This window comes from Bubalus bubalis, chromosome 11 (genome assembly GCF_019923935.1).
Source record: "Bubalus bubalis isolate 160015118507 breed Murrah chromosome 11, NDDB_SH_1, whole genome shotgun sequence".
NCBI classification, from domain to species: domain Eukaryota; kingdom Metazoa; phylum Chordata; class Mammalia; order Artiodactyla; family Bovidae; genus Bubalus; species Bubalus bubalis.
The window spans coordinates 85,068,368-85,090,139 of record NC_059167.1 but is presented as its reverse complement, the minus strand read 5'-3'; the positions used below and the strand labels follow the sequence as shown (position 1 = coordinate 85,090,139).

At 38.1% G+C, this 21,772-nt stretch overlaps 1 protein-coding gene across 5 annotated transcripts in view; it reads left to right on the top strand.

Annotated features, from left to right (window-relative positions):
- The window catches only part of LRRC49 (leucine rich repeat containing 49), a 160,953-nt gene that overhangs the window by 26,978 nt on the left and 112,203 nt on the right, over positions 1-21,772 (top strand). For all 5 annotated transcript variants that reach the window (XM_025296222.3, XM_025296220.3, XM_025296221.3 and 2 more), the window contains one exon: positions 18,719-18,780. In XM_025296222.3, coding sequence (XP_025152007.2) covers positions 18,719-18,780 — 62 coding nt within the window. The remainder of the gene's footprint in view (positions 1-18,718; positions 18,781-21,772) is intronic.

Below are 21,772 nucleotides of genomic sequence, written 5' to 3'. Positions count from 1 at the left end.
TAAGCTTTATAATATTATGGTTTGGGAAATGGTATGTTATTTTCCATTCTAAAAGATAAATGTAAAATTAGGAGCAGGAGTGTTATCAGTAAATGAATCAACTAGGGATAAATGAATTTTGAATCCTTTCCTGTTTTGTTATAGAAATAGGATTAATAAGAAAGACGGTTATTGGTGACTGAAAGTTGGCAGATTGCTGCACAGAGAGGAAAAAGACACAGTGAGGAGAGACTGAGGGCTTTGAAGACACATAAATATCATATTCTTAGCAGTTTTTCGAAGGCAGCTTTGTATGGAGGAAAGAACACTGTTGCACAGGACATCAGAGGCCCAGTGCCAGTCTGCTCCATCTCTCACTGATTGTGTAGCAATGTAGTGTTAGTTGCTCAGTTGTGTCCAACTCTTTGCTACCCCACGTCCTGTAGACTGCCAGGCTCCTCTGTCCATGGGATTCTCCAGGCAAGAATACTGGAGCAGATTGCCAATCCCTTCTCTATCTTCCTGACCCAGGAATTGAGCCTGGTTCTCCTGCATTGCAGGCAGATTCTTTACCATCTGAGCTATAGAGAAGATCCCATTACTGTGTGACCTTGGGTAAGTCGCTCACCTGTGAGATTCAGTTTACTTTTCTCTAAAATGAGGACATTGGGCTAGATCATCTCTGCAGTCCTTTTTGGTTTGCTGACTCTGAGAAAAAGATATAAATATGATAGAAAGCTGGCATGTGAGCAGGAGGAAAAGAGCTGGCATCATGAGGCTACTCTGAAACTCTGAGGATGAACTTCATTAGATTTATAGTTTTACTCATGTTTAGCAGCTAAATAACTGCTTAATGCTCAGGTATGTTGAACTGGCATATGTGAGGAGCTCTAGAAATAAGACTTTCAGTTATATGACATGATATAGGCCAAGAAGACATCTAAGGCTTTATAAAAACACTACTTGTTTTTTTAACAAGTTTCCTGTTAAAGTTTCTTGTTAAGTTTTAACAAGTTTTCTGTTGTTTATATGCAACAGAGAAACTGCATTAGGTTTTCTCTGGATATCACTTAAGCGCTCTTAAAGGCACAATCTGATTCTTAACTTTTTCAAGACATTGAGTTCCTTGGTTGGTTGGTTTAGTCACTAAGTGTCTGACTTTTGCAACCCCACGGACTGTAGACTGCCGGTCTCCTCTGTCCATGGGATTCTCCAGGCAAGAATACTAGAGTGGGTTGCCATTTCCTTCTCCAGGGAATCTTCCCAACCCAGGGATCAAACCCAGGTCTCCTGCATTGCAGGCAGATTATTTACCAACTGAGCTATGAGGGAAGCCCATTAGTAAGTAAGTAAGCCCATCGAGTTCCTTAGTAAATAATTACATAAACTTAAGTGGTACACTTGAAAAAATTGGAGGACAGTTGATACCTTATCTCTAGGCCTCACTGGACAGATTGGTTTCATTTTGAAGTTTCGCCAGAAAATCTGAGCCAAGTAATGCTTACATTTTCTAGGAGGTTGGGATAATTTCAAAACCTTTTCTAAGACATAGATTTATTCCAGAACCTTTAAATTCTGCCAACCTTTCCCCACATTGGATTTAAATATTGGAAATGGCTTGTTTATTTTAAGAGACATCCATATTGAGTTAATCTGTTACATTGCTGTCTCGAGGAACTGTTCAGGCTGGACTTAATCCGTCCTCAGGACATTGGGTGTGGTAAGAATCCATACACTTTGGTAGAGTGGGGTACAGAAATCCGTTGGCCTTAGCATATTTCTGTCTACAATTTGTCCTTCATTTGGAAAATGTGTAATACACATCCAGGAAATTGCTTAATGAATTTCCCACTGAGTACCTAATCATTACTGTTATAGATTAGGCAGCAGTAAGCATCTTATGGAAAAGGAAATTGTTTTAATTTCTAAAAGTGAAAAAGGTTTAAATATTATGTATATGGTATAAGCATCATGTGTATTTATTGGATACTGTGAGTGTATGTGTAAGAATAAATAAACTTTTCCAACTCTATTTCTTTTCTGAAGCATCCTTTTCCTGAAGGCCCAAGAGACTTTAAATCTGAGGATTCCTTTTTTTTCCACTCTTTCTGTTTTTTTTAAACTATCTCTTCTTTTCTCCAGGGTCAGTTATCACATTATTTTTTTTGCTTTGTTTTTTCTCATGGTTTTGATTTTCCTCAGTGACTGGTAATTCTTAAATGAAGGACCATGTTAAGGCATGGCTGACTCTCTTCTGCAGCTGAATAGGTCTTTTTTAACCATAAGTCTCTCCCTAGAATGATCACTAGATTTGTGTAAGTTGCTGAATCCCACACATTGGCAGACTTCCCCTTAGAGTGAGTGGACAATAGGCAGGCTCACTCTGTAACTATCAAAATAAGAAACACTACTTTGTGAGGGCAGGGAGGAGAAATAAGAAGGACCTCAGTATCTTTTGTGCCAGCTGAAATTGCCATTCCTCTTCCCCTTCTGGTTCTACTGTGGCAGTTATTAAACATCTCCATACATAAAACTGTTCATGGGGTTCTCAAGGCAAGAATACTTAAGTGGTTTGCCATTCCCTTCTCCAGTGGACCACATTCTGACTTCTCCACTGGAGAAGGGAATGGCAAACCACTTCAGTATTCTTGCCTTGAGAACCCCATGAACACTATGAAAAGGCAAAATGATAGCATACTGAAAGGGGAACTCCCCGGGTTGATAGATGCCCAGTATGCTACTGGAGATCAGTGGAGAAATAACCGCAGAAAGAATGAAGGGATGGAGCCAAAGCAAAAACAATACCCAGTTGTGGATGTGACTGGTGATAGAAGCAAGGTCCGATGCTGTAAAGAGCAATATTGCATAGGAACCTGGAATGTCAGGTCCATGAATCACGGCAAATTGGAAGTGGTCAAACAGGAGATGGCAAGCGTGAACGTTGACATTCTAGGAAACAGCAAACTAAAATGGACTGGAATGGGTGAATTTAACTCAGATGACCATTATATCTACTACTGCGGGCAGGAATCCCTCAGAAGAAATGGAGTAGCCATCATGGTCAACAAAAGAGTCTGAAATGCAGTACTTGGATGCAATCTCAAAAACAACAGAATGATCTCTGTTCGTTTCCAAGGCAAACCATTCAATATCACGGTAATCCAAGCCTATGCCCCAACCAGTAATGCTGAAGGAGCTGAAGTTGAACAGTTCTATGAAGACCTTTTAGAACGAACACCCAAAAAAGATGTCCTTTTCATTATAGGGGACTGGAATGCAAAAGTAGGAAGTCAAGAAACACCTGGAGTAACAGGCAAATTTGGCCTTGGAGTATGGAATGAAGCAGGGCAAAGGCTAACAGAGTTTTGCCAAGAGAACACACTGGTCATAGCAAACACCCTCTTCCAACAACACAAGAGAAGACTCTACACATGTACATCACCAGATGGTCAACACCGAAATCAGATTGATTACATTGTTTGCAGCCAAAGATGGAGAAGCTCTATACAGTCAGCAAAAATAAGACCGGGAGCTGACTGTGGCTCAGATCATGAACTCCTTATTGCCAAATTCAGACTTAAATTGAAGAAAGTAGGGAAAACCACTAGGCCATTCAGGTATGACCTAAATCAAATCCCTTATGATTATACAGTGGAAGTGAGAAATAGATTTAAGGGCCTAGATCTGACAGACAGAGTGCCTGATGAACTATGGACGGAGGTTCGTGACATTGTACAGGAGATGGGGATGAAGACCATCCCCATGGAAAATAAATGCAAAAAAGCAAAATGGCTGTCTGAGGAGGCCTTACAAATAGCTGTGAAAAGAAGAGAAGTGAAATGCAAAGGAGAAAAGGAAAGATATAAGTATCTGAATGCAGAGTTCCAAAGAATAGCAAGCAGAGATAAGAAAGCTTTCCTCAGCAATCAATGCAAAGAAATAGAGGAAAACACCAGAATGGGAAAGACTAGGGATCTCTTCAAGAAAATCAGAGATACCAAAGGAACATTTCATGCAAAGATGGGCTTGATAAAGGACAGAAATGGTATGGACCTAACAGAAGCAGAAGATATTAAGAAGAGGTGGCAAGAATACACAGAACTGTACAAAAAAGATCTTCACGGCCCAGATAATCATGATGGTGTGATCACTGACCTAGAGCCAGACATCCTGGAATGTGAAGTCAAGTCGGCCTTAGAAAGCATCACTACGAACAAAGCTAGTGGAAGTGATGGAATTCCAGTTGAGCTATTCCAAATCCTGAAAGATGATGCTGTGAAAGTGCTGCACTCAGTATGCCAGCAAATTTGGAACACTCATCAGTGGCCACAGGACTGGAAAAGGTCAGTTTTCATTCCAATCCCAAAGAAAGGCAATGTCAAAGAATGCTCAAACTACCGCACAATTGCACTCATCTCACATGCTAGTAAAGTAATGCTCAAAATTTTCCAAGCCAGATTTCAGCAATACGTGAACCATGAACTTCCAGATGTTCAAGCTGGTTTTAGAAAAGGCAGAGGAACCAGAGATCAAATTGCCAACATCCGCTGGATCATGGAAAAAGCAAGAGAGTTCTAGAAAAACATCTATTTCTGCTTTATTGACTATGCCAAAGCCTTTGACTGTGTGGATCACAATAAACTGTGGAAAATTCTTCAAGAGATGGGAATACCAGACCACCTGACCTGCCTCTTGAGAAACCTGTATGCAGGTCAGGAAGCAACAGTTAGAACTGGACATGGAACAACAGACTGGTTCCAAATAGGAAAAGGAGTACATCGAGGCTGTATATTGTCACCCTGTTTATTTAACTTCTATGCAGAGTACATCATGAGAAACGCTGGACTGGAAGAAGCACAAGCTGGAATCAAGATTGCCTGGAGAAATATCAATAACCTCAGATATGCAAATGATGCCACTCTTATGGTAGAAAGTAAAAAAGAACTAAAGAGCCTCTTGATGAAAGAGAAGAGTGAAAAAGTTGGCTTAAAGCTCAACATTCAGAAAACTAAGATCATGGCATCTGGTCCCATCACTTCATGGCAGATAGATGGGGAAACAGTGGAAATAGTGGCAGACTTTATTTTTTGGGGCTCCAAAATCACTGCAGATGGTGACTGCAGCCATGAAATTAAAAGATGCTTACTCCTTTGAAGGAAAGTTATGACCAACCTAGATAGCATTTTGAAAGGCAGAGACATTACTTTGCCCACAAAGGTCCGTCTAGTCAAGGCTATGGTTTTTCCAGTAGTCATGTATGGATGTGAGAGTTGGACTGTGAAGAAAGCTGAGCGCTGAAGAATTGATGCTTTTGAACTGTGGTGTTGGAGAAGACTCTTGAGAGTCTCTTGGACTGTAAGGAGATCCAACTAGTCCATTCTAAAGGAGATCAGTCCTGGCTGTTCATTGGAAGGACTGATGCTGAAGCTGAAACTCCAATACTTTGGCCACCTCATGTGAAGAGTTGACTCATTGGAAAAGACCCTGATGCTGGGAGGGATTGGGAGCGGGAGGAGAAGGAGATGACAGTGGATGAGATGGCTGGATGTCATCACCGACTTGATGGACATGAGTCTGAGTGAACTCCGGGAGTTGGTGATGGACAGGGAGGCCTGGCGTGCTGTGATTCATGGGGTCACAAAGAGTCGGACATGACTGAGCGAGTGAACTGACTGACTGAACTGATAGATAAAACACCCATGCTCTCCATCTTTCCTTGATCTCTGTTAGAAACAGATCCTGAGGCTGTAGCTGAGGATTTCTTCAGCCAGCTGCTCTGTACATGATTGTGTGTGTGCATGGCAGGAGTGGGAGTGGGCTGGGTGGGCAGTGGGTTTGTTGGTGTTCCAGGATTAGCTGTTTAGTAGACACATCTTTAATTATACATCTACTTGATTAGTCATAGCTATTCGTAGTGCATGCCTGTGTTTTGTTTGTGCTGACTCCGAGAGTGGAAGTTGGCATTCTCATGGAGAGAATTGCCACGTTTGCAGTACAGCATCTCTCCGGCCAGTTCTGAGCTGCAGTTTTCTTTGTTCAAGATTATCTCCAATAACATCCATCTGCTTTTCAGATTCCTGAAATTTCATCAAAAGTGTTGCTCTATTAGTAACTTTTGTTTTTAATGTTTTCTTTGGAATTGTTCATTTTATTTATTTTGTTTGTTTCACCCATTGAATCTTGGGAAGGAGATGAAATAAATGCATCACCTACTTTACCATCTTATCAGAAACTTCTTCACTGATAATTTCAGTGTAGAAAAGAATGTAATACAATAAAAAATCAAGGACTATTTAATACAGTATAGTTGTATTCAATTCTCTGATCTTTTTCTTGGAAATTTTATAAGTTTCTAAGCAAATATCTTTTTAGTTTGTATATCTTTCCCTTTAAAAGAACTATGAAACATTTCAAACATTCCCAAAGAATAGGAAATAAGATTACCAACATTTGTGTGTCAACCAATGAATTTAAATAAAAGCCTTTTAAATATAGTTGAGACCTACTCTGTAGCCCTCCCCCAACACAGTCCCTCCCTCCTTTGCAGACATAACCACAGTTATGAATTTGGTGTTTATTTCTATGCATCTGTTTGTGTTTCCTGTATATATATATTCCCAAACAATCCCATATATATCGCTAAACAATGAAGTAATTATTTTGCATGCTTTTAAGTCTTCTGTACATGGTTTTATCAAACAGTACATATCTTCTGTAAGTTACTTTTATTATGCTTTGAGATTTATATGTATTGATACCTATCGCTCCAGTTCACTAATTTTCATTGTTATATAATACTATATGATTATGATTAAATATTTATTCTTCTGTTTTTGGATAATATTTATAATTTTTATTGTTAAGAAATAATATTTTTGTGTGTATCTTTTTGTGCATAATTATAACAGTTTCCCTTGGACAGTGGCTTTCAGACAGTTTTAGCCGTAATCTATGTTAATAAAATTTACATTGTGCATGCATGCTCAGTCGTATCTGACTCTTTGCGACCCCATGGACTGTAGTCCACCAGGCTCCTCTGTCGATGGGATTTCCCAGGCAAGAATACTGGAGTGGGTTGCAGTTTCCTTCTCCAGGGGATCTTCCCAATACAGGGATAGAACCCATGTCTCCTGCATCTTCTACATTGCAAGAGAATTCTTTACCAGTGAGCTACCTGTGAAGTCCCTGAAGTGGTTTCTTGACTAATGAAAAACTGGTTGTAATCTGCCTTTGAAAAATAATGCTAAATGGTGACTTGGGAGAAGCATTGCTTGGTGCCAGGACTATGCACGTCGTTTCACTCTATTAGTTGCTGCCACATTTCCCCCAAAGTGGTTGTACCAAATTACATTTCCATCAGCATTCCCTGAGAGTTTCTTTAACTTCACAACTTTATTGACACTTGATGTTGTCAGATGTTGACCTTCTAATTTTTGCCAGTCTTATAACTATGAAATTGTATTATTTTGAGATTTGAATTTCTAATGGGATTGAATGTCTATCATCTTTTTTTCATTTTTGATATTGATATTGCTTGTTCTGCAGATAGCCTTATCCTTTGCCCACTGTTATAACGTCTTTTTCTTTTTCCTATTCAGTTCAGTTCAGTTGCTCAGTCGTGTCTGACTCTTTGTGACCCCATGAATCGCAGCACACCAGGCCTCCCTGTCCATCACCAACTCCCAGAGTTCACTCAGACTCACGTCCATTGAGTCTGTGATGCCATCCAGCCATCTCATCCTCTGTCATCCCCTTTTCCTCCTGCCCCCAATCCCTCCCAGCATCAGCATGATGTGGCCAAAGTACTGGAGTTTCAGCTTCAGCATCATTCCTTCCAAAGAACACCCAGGGCTGATCTCCTTTAGAATGGACTGGTTGGATCTCCTTGTAGTCCAAGGGACTCTCAAGAGTCTTCTCCAACACCACAGTTCAAAAACATCAATTCTTCGGCACTTAGCTTTCTTCACAATCCAACTCTCACATCCATACCTGACCACTGGAAAAACCATAGCCTTGACTAGACAGACCTCTGCTTTTCAAAATGCTATCTAGGTTGGTCATAACTTTCCTTCCAAGGAGTAAGCGTCTTTTAATTTCATGGCTGCAGTTTCCTCTTGATCAGTAGTATTTATTTTCTTTCTGCTGTCTTTGAGAAACAGAAGTAAAAATCAATAGTTTCCTTTATTGTTTCTTCTTTTTGTTTGAAAAATCCTTTTTTATAGGCTGAGGACATAAAGATATTTTTCTACGTTGTCTTGCAAGAGTTTTAAAGTTGTTCTTCACATGGGGGTGTTTCATCTATTTGGCATTGATTTTTGCTTGTGATGTGCCATTGAAATCCAATTTCATTTTTTTTTCTCATATGGATTACCAGTTGTCCCAGCACATTTTCTTGAAAAGTAAATTCTTTTTGTTCTTCCCTCTCCCCTTGGCAGTGTCTTCTTTTAGCAAATTAAATATCCACATATGCGTAGGTCACATGCACAATTCATTTTTAAATTTACAATCTGAGAATCTGTCTTCTGATCAGACATTTGTCTGTTATACTAATTGTGATTACATACATTTCCATTCATCAATTTGATATTATTTCAAGCTTTCTATTTTTCTTCTTATGTATGATTTCCAGTTGATGGAGTTTTCTCTGTTCTTCTTTACATTAATGGTTACTATTGCATTTTAAAATACACAGTTGATTTAAATTATAGTCAAGTACACGTCCCTACCTTCTTCTCAAAAAAGGACCTTAGAATCATTGAATCCAGTAAACCCCTCTCATTTTGCATGCTTTCGTTGCCTAGTATTTCCTTTTTTTTTAACCATCCAATTTATATATTTTAATTGCTGTGTTTTTAGTCGGTGTTTATTTGGATTCAGCCACATACTTGTTTGGCTTTACCACTCTTCCCAGAGTATATAACTTAGATAAAGTTCCTTTAAGACGGCTATGGTGGTAGTAAGCTTTCTCAGTTTCTGTTTGGTAACTTGTTTATTTTGCTTTTACTCATGACTGATTCTGGATTTGGTTGACAGTTGTTTTTCTCCTGGATGTTTTGAAGCGCATATTCCCTTGTCTTCAGTTTTCTATTATTGTAATTAAACTGTCATCAATCACTTTTTGTTGGTAGTCTTTTACTTCCTCTGTTTGTTTTAAGATTATAAGATTTCTTCTTGAAGTCTTTCAGACTCACTATGATCTATATAGATATGGAACTACTATATTTGACCAATTTGAGGCATGTATTTTTCAATATTTCAACAAATCTGAAATCTGAATATATGTTACAATCTACATCAGTTCAGTTCACTTCAGTCTCTCAGTCATGTCCAACTCTGTGACCTCATGGACTACAGCACACCAGGCCTCCCTGTCCATCACCAACTCCCGGAGTTTACTCAAACTCGTGACAATTGAGTCGGTGATACCATCCAGCCATCTAATCCTCTGTCATCCCCTTCTTCTTCTGCCTTCAATCTTTCCCAGCATCAGGGTTTTTTCCAATAAGTAAGTTCTTCACATCAGGTGGCCAAAGTATTGGAGTTGCAGCTTTAGCATCAGTTCTTCCAATGAATATTCAGGACTGATTTCCTTTAGGATGGACTGGTTGGATCTCCTTGCAGACCAAAGGACTCTCAAGAGTCTTTTCCAATACCACAGTTCAAAAGCATCAATTCTTCTGAGCTCAGCTTTGTTTATAGTCCAACTCTCGCATCCATATATGACTACTGGAAAAACCATAGCTTTGACTCGACAGACCTTTGTTGGCAAAGTAATGTCTCTGCTTTTTCATATGCTGTCTATGTCATAACTTTTCTTCCAAGAAGCAATTGTCTTTTAATTTCACGGGTACAGTCACCATCTGCAGTGATTTTGGAGCCCAAAAAAATAAAGTCAGCCACTGTTTCCCCACCTATTTGCCATGAAGTGGTGGGATCAGATGCCATGATCTTAGTTTTCTGCATGTTTAGTTTTAAGCCAACTTTTTCACTTTCCTCTTTCACCTTCATCAAGAGGCTCTTTAGTTCTTCTTCACTTTCTGCCATAAGGGTGGTGTCATCTGCATATATGAGGTTATTGATATTTCTCCCAGCAATCTTGATTCCAGCTTGTGCTTCCAGCCCAGGGTTTCTCATGATGTACTCTGCATATAAGTTAAATAAGCAGGGTGACAATATGAAGCCTTGACGTACTCCTTCCTCAATTTGGAACCAGTCTATTGTTCCGTGTTCAGTTCTAACTGTTGCTTCTTGACCTGCATACAGATTTCTCAGGAGGCAGATCAGATGATCTGGTATTCCCTTCTCTTTAAGAATTTTCCACAGTTTGCTGTGATCCACACAAAGGCTTTGGCATAGTGAATAAAGCAGAAGTAGTTGTTTTCTGGAACTCTCTTGCTTTTTTGATGATCCAGTGGATGTTGGCAATTTGATCTCTGGTTCCTTTGCCTTTTCTAAATCCAACTTTTTTCACTCTTCTCTTTCACCTTCATCAAGAGGCTCTTTAATTGCTCTTTGCTTTCTGTCATAAGGGTGGTGTCATCTGCATATCTGAAGTTATTGATATTTCTCCTGGCAATCTTGATTCCAGCTTGTGCTTTGTCTGGCCCGGCATTTCACATGATGGACTGTGCATATAAGTTAAATAACCAGGGTGACAACACACAGCGTTGATGTACTCCTTTCCCAGTTTGGAACCAGTTGTTATTCCATGTTCGGTTCTAACTGTGCTTCTTGACCTGCATACAGGTTTTTCAGGAGGCAGGTCAGGTGGTCTGATATTCCCATCTCTTGAAGAATTTTCCACAGTTTGTTGTGATCCACACAGTCAAAGGCTTGAGCATAGTCAATGAAGCGGAAGTAGATGTTTGTGTAAATTCTCTTGCTTTTTCTATGATCCAACAGATGTTGGCGATTTGATCTCTGGTTCCTCTGCCTTTTCTAAATCCAGCTTGAACATCTGGAAGTTTTTGGTTCACGTACTGTTGAAGCCTAGCTTGGAGAATATTGAGCATTACTTTGCTAGTGTGTGAAATGAGTGCAATTGTGCGGTAGTTTGAACATTCTTTGGCATTGCCTTTCTTTGGGATTGGAATGAAAACTGACCTTTTCCAGTCCTGTGGCCACTGATGAATTTTCCAAATTTGCTGGCGTATTGAGTGCAGTACTTTCACAGCATCATCTTTCAGGATTTGAAATAGCTCAACTGGATTCCATCACCTCCACTAGCTTTCAGGAGGCCACCATTAGCTCTAGTATAGAGCTGCTGAGCAGGTGACCCACAAACTTGAGAACAATTATACACAAAGAAGTTCTCACACTGTTGCAAAAGTTCTAGGGTCTACAAAAGGTTTCCCAACCTGGGGATCTGGCCAAAGAACTGAGAACCCCCAGGGAATTTGACTTTGATAATTGTTTATATTATTATCAGTTCAGTTGTTGGTATTACATGTGTGGGGTTTAATTACTCTGCAAAATGTATTTTAAAATTTTATAGCATAATTTAGAATTGAAATCAAACATTATTCCAAAAAACATGGAAATAGAATAGCAAAAACAAATTTAATATTAGTGAAATATGCTTTTCATTGGAAGAATGACTCTAACTCCACACAATTTTGCTAATTAACAGTGAAATACTTAAAAGGAAGATAACTGCATTTGACAAAGCTGTGTTACATTCTCACTGTAGTTTTACTTGCAGTTACTCAGACTAATTGATAACTCACGGACAATAGGTACCTATTAGCTATTTTGGTATATCCTTTTGTGAAGTATCAGTTCATGTCTTTTGCCCATTAAAAAATATATATATATATTATGTTTTTAATCAGTGAGTATGGTAGATCTTCATTCTAGATTCAGCCCTTTATTTCATTTATATATTGAATGCATCTTCTGCATGGCTTCCTTTTTTGCTTTCTTAACAATATTTTCAACTTGCAGAAACTTTAAGTCTTAGTGACATACAGTTTATCAATTTGTTTTCTTTTTATCATTAGTGTCTTTTTTTGTCTTGTCTGGGAAGTCTTTGCTTATCCAGATATCATAAATATGTTCTCCTCTGTTATCTTCCAGAAGGCTTATACTTTTACCTTTCATTTTAGGTCTGTGATCCACCTTTAATTAAGTTTTGTGTATGGTGTGAGATGGCAGCCCACTCAGGTGTTCTTGCTTGGGAAATCCCATGGACAGAGGAGCCTGGTGGGTTATAGTCCATGGGGTCACAGAGAGTCGGATGCAACTGAGTGACTGCACACACACACACACACACACACACACACACACACACACGGTGTGAGATGTAGGGGTCATGACTCATTTTTCTCAAATAGAAATGTCTGTTTTCTCCATCACCGTTATTCAAATGGACTTGTTTTCCACCATTTAATTAAACTGGTTTCTTTTTCAAAATTGAGTTATAGTCAAATGAGTCTTTCTCTGAACCTTCTATTCTGTTCCATCTATTTGTCTACCATTATGCCAAGACTATACTGTCTAACTATTGTAGCTTTATACATGGAGATATTTGGGGAGATCATTAATTTAACAAATTTATTTTGCCTAATTTTTATGTGTAAAGAAATGACATTTGGTTTTAAAAAATATGTTTAAGTAAATTAAAAGAAGTCATTTGGTAATAATGAAATAAAAATTCAAAGTGATATTTTATTGGTTAATCATAAGTTTATTTTCACTAGGTTTACATAAAATAATCATCAGATGATATCTTAGATTTTATTAAATATGATAATTTTATTAACATACCCAATATCTATGTTTTATGAATCTGTGGATTCATTTCTTTGACTAATTATGGGGGCAGGAATATTCTGAGGCTTTATATTTCAAATATTGATCTCTTTCACTTTCTGCTTCTTCAGCACCTGCTAGACATGGTATGGACCTTCTTGTTCTATTCTTTGTTTCTTAAAATTTCCATCATTCTTACTTTTCTCTGCTACATTTGTGCATGATTTTTATTTCTATAATGTTTCTTCCAGTTCACTAACCTTCTCTTTAGTTTTGTCTAATCTGATTTTCAGTCCATCCATTGAATTTTTAATAATGACCATAATTTTTTATTTCTAGAAGTTCTGCATGAATTTCAAAAAATAAATGCCCAATTTCTCATGTTTTGATTTATTTTATTTATCTAATAATTTTAAACATAGACATTCCATAGTCTTTATCAAGTTATTATATTTTCTTAGTTTTTTGGTAATTCTACATTTATTGCCTAGAATTTATGCTTACTCTTGCTCATAGTAGTTTTTTTCATTAATCATCTGCATTGTGAAAATGCAATAAGGCTTCCCAGGTAGTGCTAGTGGTAAAGAGCCACCTGCCAATACAGGAGATGCAAGAGACACTGGTTTGATCCCTGGATTAGAATGATCACCTGGAGTAGGGCATGACAACCCACTCCAATATTGTTGCCTGGAAAATTCCATGGACCGAGAAGCCTGGCAGTCTACAGTCCATGGGGCTGCAAAGACTAAGGCACAACTGAGCAACAGAGCGACTGAGTGTGCACGTGCATGTGTGCGTGCGCGCACACACACACACTCATGCACACACACACACACACACACTCACACACACACTCACACACACACACGCTGTAAAGTCTGACTTGAGTTTGTGTCTTTCTAGTGAGTTTTGCCTGTAGTGGTAAGGGTAAGAATGTCAGGGACCATTTTTTATGAGGAATCTTGGGTTTCCCTGGTGCCTCAAATGGTAAAGAATCTGCCTGCAGTGCAAGAGAGCTGGATTCGATCCCTTGTCTGAAAGATCTCCAGAGAAGGCAATGGCTACCCATTCCAGTACTCTTGCCTGGAGAATTCCATGGACAGAGGACCCTGGTGAGCTGCAGTCCATGGGGTCACAAAGAATCAGACACGACTTAGCGACTAACACTTTCTTTTTTGTTAGATCAAGCATGTGATGTAAATTTGAACTAGAAATTCAAGTGTGGAAATGCCTGTGATTGTGAAATTGAGGCTTTTTCTATTTCTCCTCATAGAGGTTATATCTAGCTCTCTTAGATTATAAAGACTGAAAATCTCTGTAGTCAGAGTGTCATTTCCTGCTTATTAGTCTGGTTTTCAGTTCCTTTTTATTTTCAGGGGATTACAACAGTGTATAGAAATAAATCAGACTGAAAGAGCAGCTTGCACCTAGATTGACTGATAATTGCCAGGTAATATGTCATAAATAAATGTAAAAAGTAAATATGGATGTTACTGCTTTTGGATAATAGAGGCAGATAATAGACTTTTTTTCATGGTATATAAAAATATGACTTGAGTTGTTGATATGATGGCTTACACATATTATCCCTCATATAATATGTGTCTGTATTACAGTGATGGCCATAGTAAGTCGTTTTAGAATTTACAAACCTTTTTATAAAAAGGAACACTTTGTTTTTTTTTTCAAGCTTATTCAGTGCTTTGTTTTTAGTTCTCAAAATGAAGATAATTACCCCTACATATTTTAACACTGACTTTTTTGTGTCACAGAATAAGTAACAAAATGAGAACTGCTGTAATTTTATTTCAGTCATCTTTGTTCTCCTTGCTGTATGCCAAACCCTCCGTCTCTTCACCCTTCTTCCTCATTCCCCTGCAGGAGGCTGCTCTAAAAATAGCTCCAGTAATAGATGTTCTACACAGGGTCAAACTGCTGAATCATTTAGTTCTTTTGTGAAGTTTAGGAATATGGAAAACAGCATCTGAGCTGGGTAGGACAAACATGCTTCTACATTGGCAGGTCATTATTCTCTTGAAAAATAAAGAGTTATATTCTTCTCAATAACCATATAGTAAATAATGTTTAAAGTCTATTTTTAAAGAATATATTTTTAAAAATCTGTAAAATGGTTTTGTGTCTTAACTTCAAAACATATTTTGAATGTGATTCCCAGAAGTGTGTTTTGTTAAATATAATAAATTTGATATTAAGAGGTTAACAGATGAACTGTAACTATTCCCCTGTATGTAAACATTTCATCTTCTTTTTCCCATCTTAGGTATGTTATTGCCCCTTTGGAATAGTTTCAGTGCCTGTGAAATAGTTGCCTCCAGAAAAGAATTTCTGGGAGGATTTGACACTTGACAGTGAAATAAATGTGCTGACTTTTTCTCAATGTTATAAGGATTTAGCTTTCTTAAATTATCTGTAACCCCTATTTTAGCTTTCCTCATTATTCCAAAATAATTATATGCAGATTGTTGAGTGCTGGCTTCCCCAGTGTAACACCAGAACAACCTGCTGATAAAGAAAAGTTGAGATTATTACTTCCTGACAGGAAGAGCACATTTTCTTGACACAGTCTTAGTCATATTTTAAAGACCAAGTCACGATATGTATTTTTGAGATTTCTTGGGGGTCTTGTTTAAGGTGGGTCTTTCAGTGCACTAGCTTCAGATTGATGAATTTATGACATAATAGGTTACCCTCCGGTGGCTCAGATGGTAAAGAATCTGCATGCAGTGCAGGAGACCCAGGTTCAATCCCTGGGTCAGGAAGATTCCCTGGTGAAGGAAATGGCAACCCACTCTAGTATTCTTGCCTAGAAAATTCTGTGGACAGAGAAGCCTGGTGGGCTACAGTCCATAAGGTTGCAAAGAATCGGACACAACTGAGCAACTAACAGATTTCGGATTTTCAGGTTAGGATTGTCTGGCAGAACAAGATGAGCTTTTCAAAGTGAATGTTGATACTATGATACTATGATACTATGATACTATGATACTATGATACATGATACCATGATACTAAACTTTTGTTTTCTCTGACATTAATAACTAACTGTCTCACGTCTCCATTAACTGAAGGTCCAAACTCCCCAACAGAACTCTAAAATTCTTCTCTATATGGGCAAAGATCTCAAGTAATCTATCTGTTTCATTTTCTGTCTTCGAAGATACCTTTTCTAGCCCTTTGTCCTCTGTCTGTAATGTAGATTGGTTGCCCTTAGGCCTGCTATGGAGATGAAATCCTTGAGTTTCTCTTGTCTCTCTCCAATAGTGAATCGACTTCCTGGATCTTATGTATCTACATCTTTGGTTCACTCTCATATTAGAGCAACCATCTTCTGGTAACTTTCAGCAGTCTTTTTTTTTTTTTTTTCTTCTGTAAATAACTCATGCATGATAATTGATATAAATAGAATATTTCTTTTTGTCTATTATAATGCTAGAAATTCATTACGGAGTATATCTTAGAGTTGCTAGAAAAATTAAAGTTATAGTTTTCTTATAGGAATGAAGTTTGGAACAACAACAATGCTTGTGGGTAATTATTTTGCTTTTTAAAGTTCTGGAAAGGCTATCTCCTAAAATGATTTTGGGGTATATGTTGTTGAATTCTGAATTTTAACTTTTCAACTTGTGAATACTTTTTATACCTCTATCAGATGAGAGTTAATAATTTTGAAAATTTGATAAAAACTTCTGGTAAAATTTTGCTTCTTAAATGAAAATAAATATAAAACATTATAATCAAATAAACTTAAAAAACCCTTTGCTCACAATTTATAGCCTGATGTAATTTGAGTTTATATTTTAATAGTAAAAAACCTGTCTTGAAATGTGTGTCTGTGTATCTGTAGTCTTTGATGGTGGTCGGCTGGGGCCCCAAAAGAAGACTATTTCTTAAAAAATGGATGGCACTAGTTTATTTCCCTTCCAAAAACCAATTGCAACTAAATGAAGCAAACAATCTCCAATTTTTATTGTCTTCATAATAAAACAAAATATGAAGTTCAGAACTGGATCACTTGCTCTTTCTCCTCTTATCTCCTCTCAGTTCAAAATGCTTGCATCTCATTCTCTTAAATCTGCAGTTAGGCTAAATGCATTCAAGCCTCAGTACAATCTTGTTGTAGTTTTAGTCTTTTTCTGGAAAGTTGGTTTAGTGTGCCCACCGTAGCCACTCCGCTTCCTGTCGTAATGCCTCTTCCTCGGGCATTCGGAGAATCCTTGCCCTGTTTGTACTGTCACTTTGTGGGATTTGTACTTGCCTACTTCTTAGAGAAGCCCAGTGGGTTTTAGGAACCTTCTCCATGTTTGTGAGAGTGATCGCACAGAAAAAAGCAAAATTTTTTTTTTTTTTAAAGATGCCTTGATCCAAAGGAGATTCAGGCTACTGCTTCTCAGTTTTCTCCTAGTTAGATGTCAGCAAACAATGCTTATGCCCAGAAATATCTCCCTTAGGTTCCAGGAAGAATTTAAGAGAAGAGATTCCTCAGACAGGCTTTCAATCTGACTGTAACTCTAAACTTCCGGAGACCAGATAGGAAGCAAGCTATCCTTTCCTTTTAGAAATTACAGCCCTGAAAACTATATGGGAAATGTCTTCAGCCAGATTCATTTCTCCTATGTCCTCTAAAAAATCAATGAGACGTGGCTCTGCCACAGTTCTGTCACTTTTATATTTTCTTTGTATAACAAGTTTTTAAAAATAAATAAATGACTTTTTGGAAAAGCTGAACTTGTCTGTAATTTTGATGCATTGACTACATTTTTATTTGGTCTTGGAAATGGTAGTTTTAAAAGGGAGGAAGGAAAGTTGGGGAGGAAGAAAGATGATGACTTATGGAAAGAGTAAGACAAGTTTTGATTGGGTTTAAACATTGGTCACAATTTATGTAAAATGTACATTTTTACGTTAGCATCATTCAGTTGGATATAAGTGGAAATTATTGTAAATAATAAAAGTGAAAAATATTTAATATTAGAAGTACCAGTTTGTGTAGGATTGTAAAAAGCAGACCACTGAAGTCAGAATAACTGGAATCTTGTCCTATTTTGGCTTCTGTGTGTATGACAGTATGTATCCTGGTCACCTTTCCACCCCTCTCCCGTGCTGCCCCTGCCACAGCCTCAACTGTTTTACTTTTTCTCATGTGAACAATGAGATTATGGGCTAGGTAATTACTAAGCTTCCTCTTAAGATTCTGGTATTCCAGAATATGTCAGACTTTTCAGAAGGTTTGTGTCTTTTAATAAAATTAGTAAAAAATCATTTGGGCCAAAACATTTCAATATTTGCTGATGGTAACTGTATTTAAACAGCAGTGTTTTGCTCAGGAGTGCTGCACCTAAACAGAACAGCATAGATTTCCAATTGTAAGAACCTTGGATTCTCGCTTAGATGGAAATTGCCCTTCCAGTACCCTTCACTGAGAGTTATGATGATCTCCTTTTAGCATTATGGGGGCACTGTCAGTGTATTGGTTCATCTGCAACTGAGTGGGGTATTTCTGTGGGTTTGAGAATAGTGAGGTGAATGGCTGTGAAATTCTTAGTACTGTTTGGAAAGCTGATTGCATAAATTTAAAATTTAAAGTGTTTGAACAGATTCTTTTCCAAGTGATTTTTAACAAATGTTTGATCATACTGTATTTGTGCTACAGTTGAAAGGCTGAAGTAGCACTTTGGCTCCTTTCCCAAAATCATGCTTGAAGAGGCTAGCAGCAGCAGCAGCATCTCCCTCTGTTCTCAGTGCTTTTTACCTTGCGAGTGGTGCAGCTTGTTCTGCGGATGTACTAAAACCCTCCCATTTAATCTGCAGTGGAGAAGAATGGAGCTCAATGCTTAGTAGCATTCAGTGGTCTAGCAAGGTTGCTGTAACTAGCAATGGCTATGTATTTCAACAGCTGAACAAGAAGACATTTTATAATATATTTTTTTTCCTTTCAGCTGATAGATTTTTGCTTTCTGTTTCCTTCTAGAGAGATGTGGATAATTTGCCCTGCCTCCAACGTCTGTTTCTCAGCTTCAACAATATATCTACGTAAGTGGAAACTCCCAACTTGCCATTTATTAATAATTTGATTGTGTGGATTCTAATGCTTTAAATTAAGATTGTAAATACTTTGGAGTATTTCTATTGACATGTACGATTTTCAACTGGAAAATGATAGGGCCATCTGTGACAAAGTTCTCTGTGCAAAAACAAAGCTCTTGTGTTTATTAGCACTTCTGATGCTAAAATGATGACTGGTTTAGTATAGTATGTGCTCTTTATAGTTATTGTTTAGAGTTGCTCCTTTGTAAAACACGTATGTAGAAACGTCAACATATATTCTGCTGTCCTTTGTTTGACACTGCACTAATAGTTGAATTAGAGTTTCTTTCATAAATTATCATCTACAATCTGTGTAGCTACTGAGCAATTTTGATATAGCAGGTTATACTTGTCACTAAGCCACTTGCTAATTAGGCCATAACTTCTAACTTGGTATCCCTACTTGGAGAACTAATGCAGCTAAACACTGTATATTCGAATATATAAATGTCTAAATGTTGTTTTGTCAAGGTTTGAAGCATATCATCCTTTCTGTTGTGATGATGTCTCATTCAGTGTCAGTGTGGAAGATTTCAGAACTGGAGCTGAGACAGGCAGTCAGACTTTTCAATGCAGAATGAGTAGCCACCCTTCCCTGACTCTCCTTCTCTTCTCCCTTGCCCCTCAGTTCTTTAGTTTCACTTCAAGACTGTTCTCTGAATGTACTTTTATAGAAGGATAAGAACTAAGTATAAAAGAGTTGAGAACGTATCTCTTCCTGAGTTCTAGGTCTGTGCTTCTGATTATTAAAAACCAGTTGAGCTTTTGCACATTTTCTGTTTCTACCTTTTTCCTATGTTAGCCCCCATCCCTGTACTATATCTCTAAAAGGTAGTGCTTAAGTCTAGATGGTGAATTTTGCATGTAGACATTATTTCAAAGAAAACACCCTTAATCATTTTCTTTTTTTTCTTTGTGTGGAAATACAGAGTTTTCTGAAATACTTTTAATGTTCTCTTCAGTTTATGTTGAATCCTGTTCCAGCTGCCTTCCCATCTTGTTGGAAGAGTAGAATTTATTTTTAATGGCAATGGAAGGAGCACTCAATTTTCTTTAAGGAGTTTCTACCTAAAGACTGTTAACAATTGTTTTGAGAAGATAGTGTCTCATTTTTAAAATGTGTTGTTTCTCTTGTCTCACAATATTAGCTTCTGAAGGTGCGGCAAACCCTTCAGTTCAGTTCAGTTCAGTCGCTCAGTCGTGTCCGACTCTTTGCGACCCCATGAATTGCAGCACGCCAGGCCTCCCTGTCCATCACCAACTCCCAGAGTTCACTCAGACTCACGTCCATCGAGTCAGTGATGCCATCCAGCCATCTCATCCTCTGTCGTCCCCTTCTCCTCCTGCCCCCAATCCCTCCTAGCATGAGAGTCTTTTCCAATGAGTCAGCTCTTCGCATGAGGTGGCCAAAGTACTGGAGTTTCAGCTTCAGCATCATTCCCTCCAAAGAAATCCCAGGGCTGATCTCTTTCAGAATGGACTGGTTGGATCTCCTTGCAGTCCAAGGGACTCTCAAGAGTCTTCTCCAACACCACAGTGCAAAAGCATCAATTCTTTGGTGCTCAGCCTTCTTCACAGTCCAACTCTCACATCCATACATGACCACAGGAAAAACCATAGCCTTGACTAGACGAACCTTTGTTGGCAAAGTAACGTCTCTGCTTTTGAATATGCTATCTAGGTTGGTCATAACTTTCCTTCCAAGGAGTAAGCGTCTTTTAACTTCATGCTGCAGTCACCATCTGCAGTGATTTTGGAGCCCAGAAAAATAAAGTCTGACACTGTCTCCACTGTTTCCCCATCTATTTCCCATGAAGTAATGCGGTAGAACTTATTACTTTTGCTCTTGTCTTGTTTATGGGGAATAATTTAAAAAGAGATTATAAATTTGGGTGTACGGGGGTTATGATGTGCCCACTTCCTCTGGATACCTCAACTTCTAAACTCCTGGCTCCGTAGGGAGTTGATCTTAAATGTCTGTATTTAGGGAATTTTCTTCCCAACCTGAAAAGGAGTTTTACCTACTCAACGAAATAAATATGTGATTAATGGGATTAATACTTATGACTTTCTATTAAAAGTGGGATTTATTGAGAAATTGGGATAGAAGGAAGGGTTTTAGTATTCTTACTGATTGCTTTTTTTGTGTTTCTGCAAAGGCTTAGCTCTTTACCTTTCTCTAATATTTCCAGATGACCTGCTTTTCAGGTCAAGTACATTTTCTATTTTCTGCTTTGTTCCTGTTGATGCATGTAATCCAAGAGATGATATAGAGAATATATTGGCTCTTGGGCAGGGGACAGGAGGAATTGGAGAGTGAAAGCCCTTTTCACATTTCCGTGAGTTTTATTCAAGACACAAATATTTCAGTTGACTGGGATGGTAGATGATCTGTAGTGTTAATTGTGGTGTCCTTTCATATCCTGCTACAGTCCTGGCATGACAGAGTTGCATAATTTGCAATTCAGTGGTTGAGGAGTAACATACAAGAAGAGCAGAAATAGCAGTATAAAGGTGAAAGTACCTTTTAGGACTTTCTCTGGATAACTTTCAAATATCACCCAGTGAAATATCCAACAGTGTATCCATTTTGGGGAGACAAAAATGAATTGACTGTTAATGTAGTAAGGCTTCCTAGATTTTGACCAAGTTGTTGGATTCTTAGAGGCCCGTTTGCATAAACTATTACCTGGTGAAATTCAGAAAGTTCCAGAATGTGATAGCACCCTAACTGAATTCAGAGAGCTCCACCTTGGAGTAGATAGGTACCTGTATTTAATGATGGGTTGACCATGGCCTTGGTAGACAGGACCATTTTTGTATGTTTTCCTGTAGATGTTAGAACAGGCACTTAGTTCTTCTAGTAGGCATGCAAGATACATTAAGAGAATGAATGACATATCCACATCTGTGTATCTGAATAGAAGTGATGCCTCCC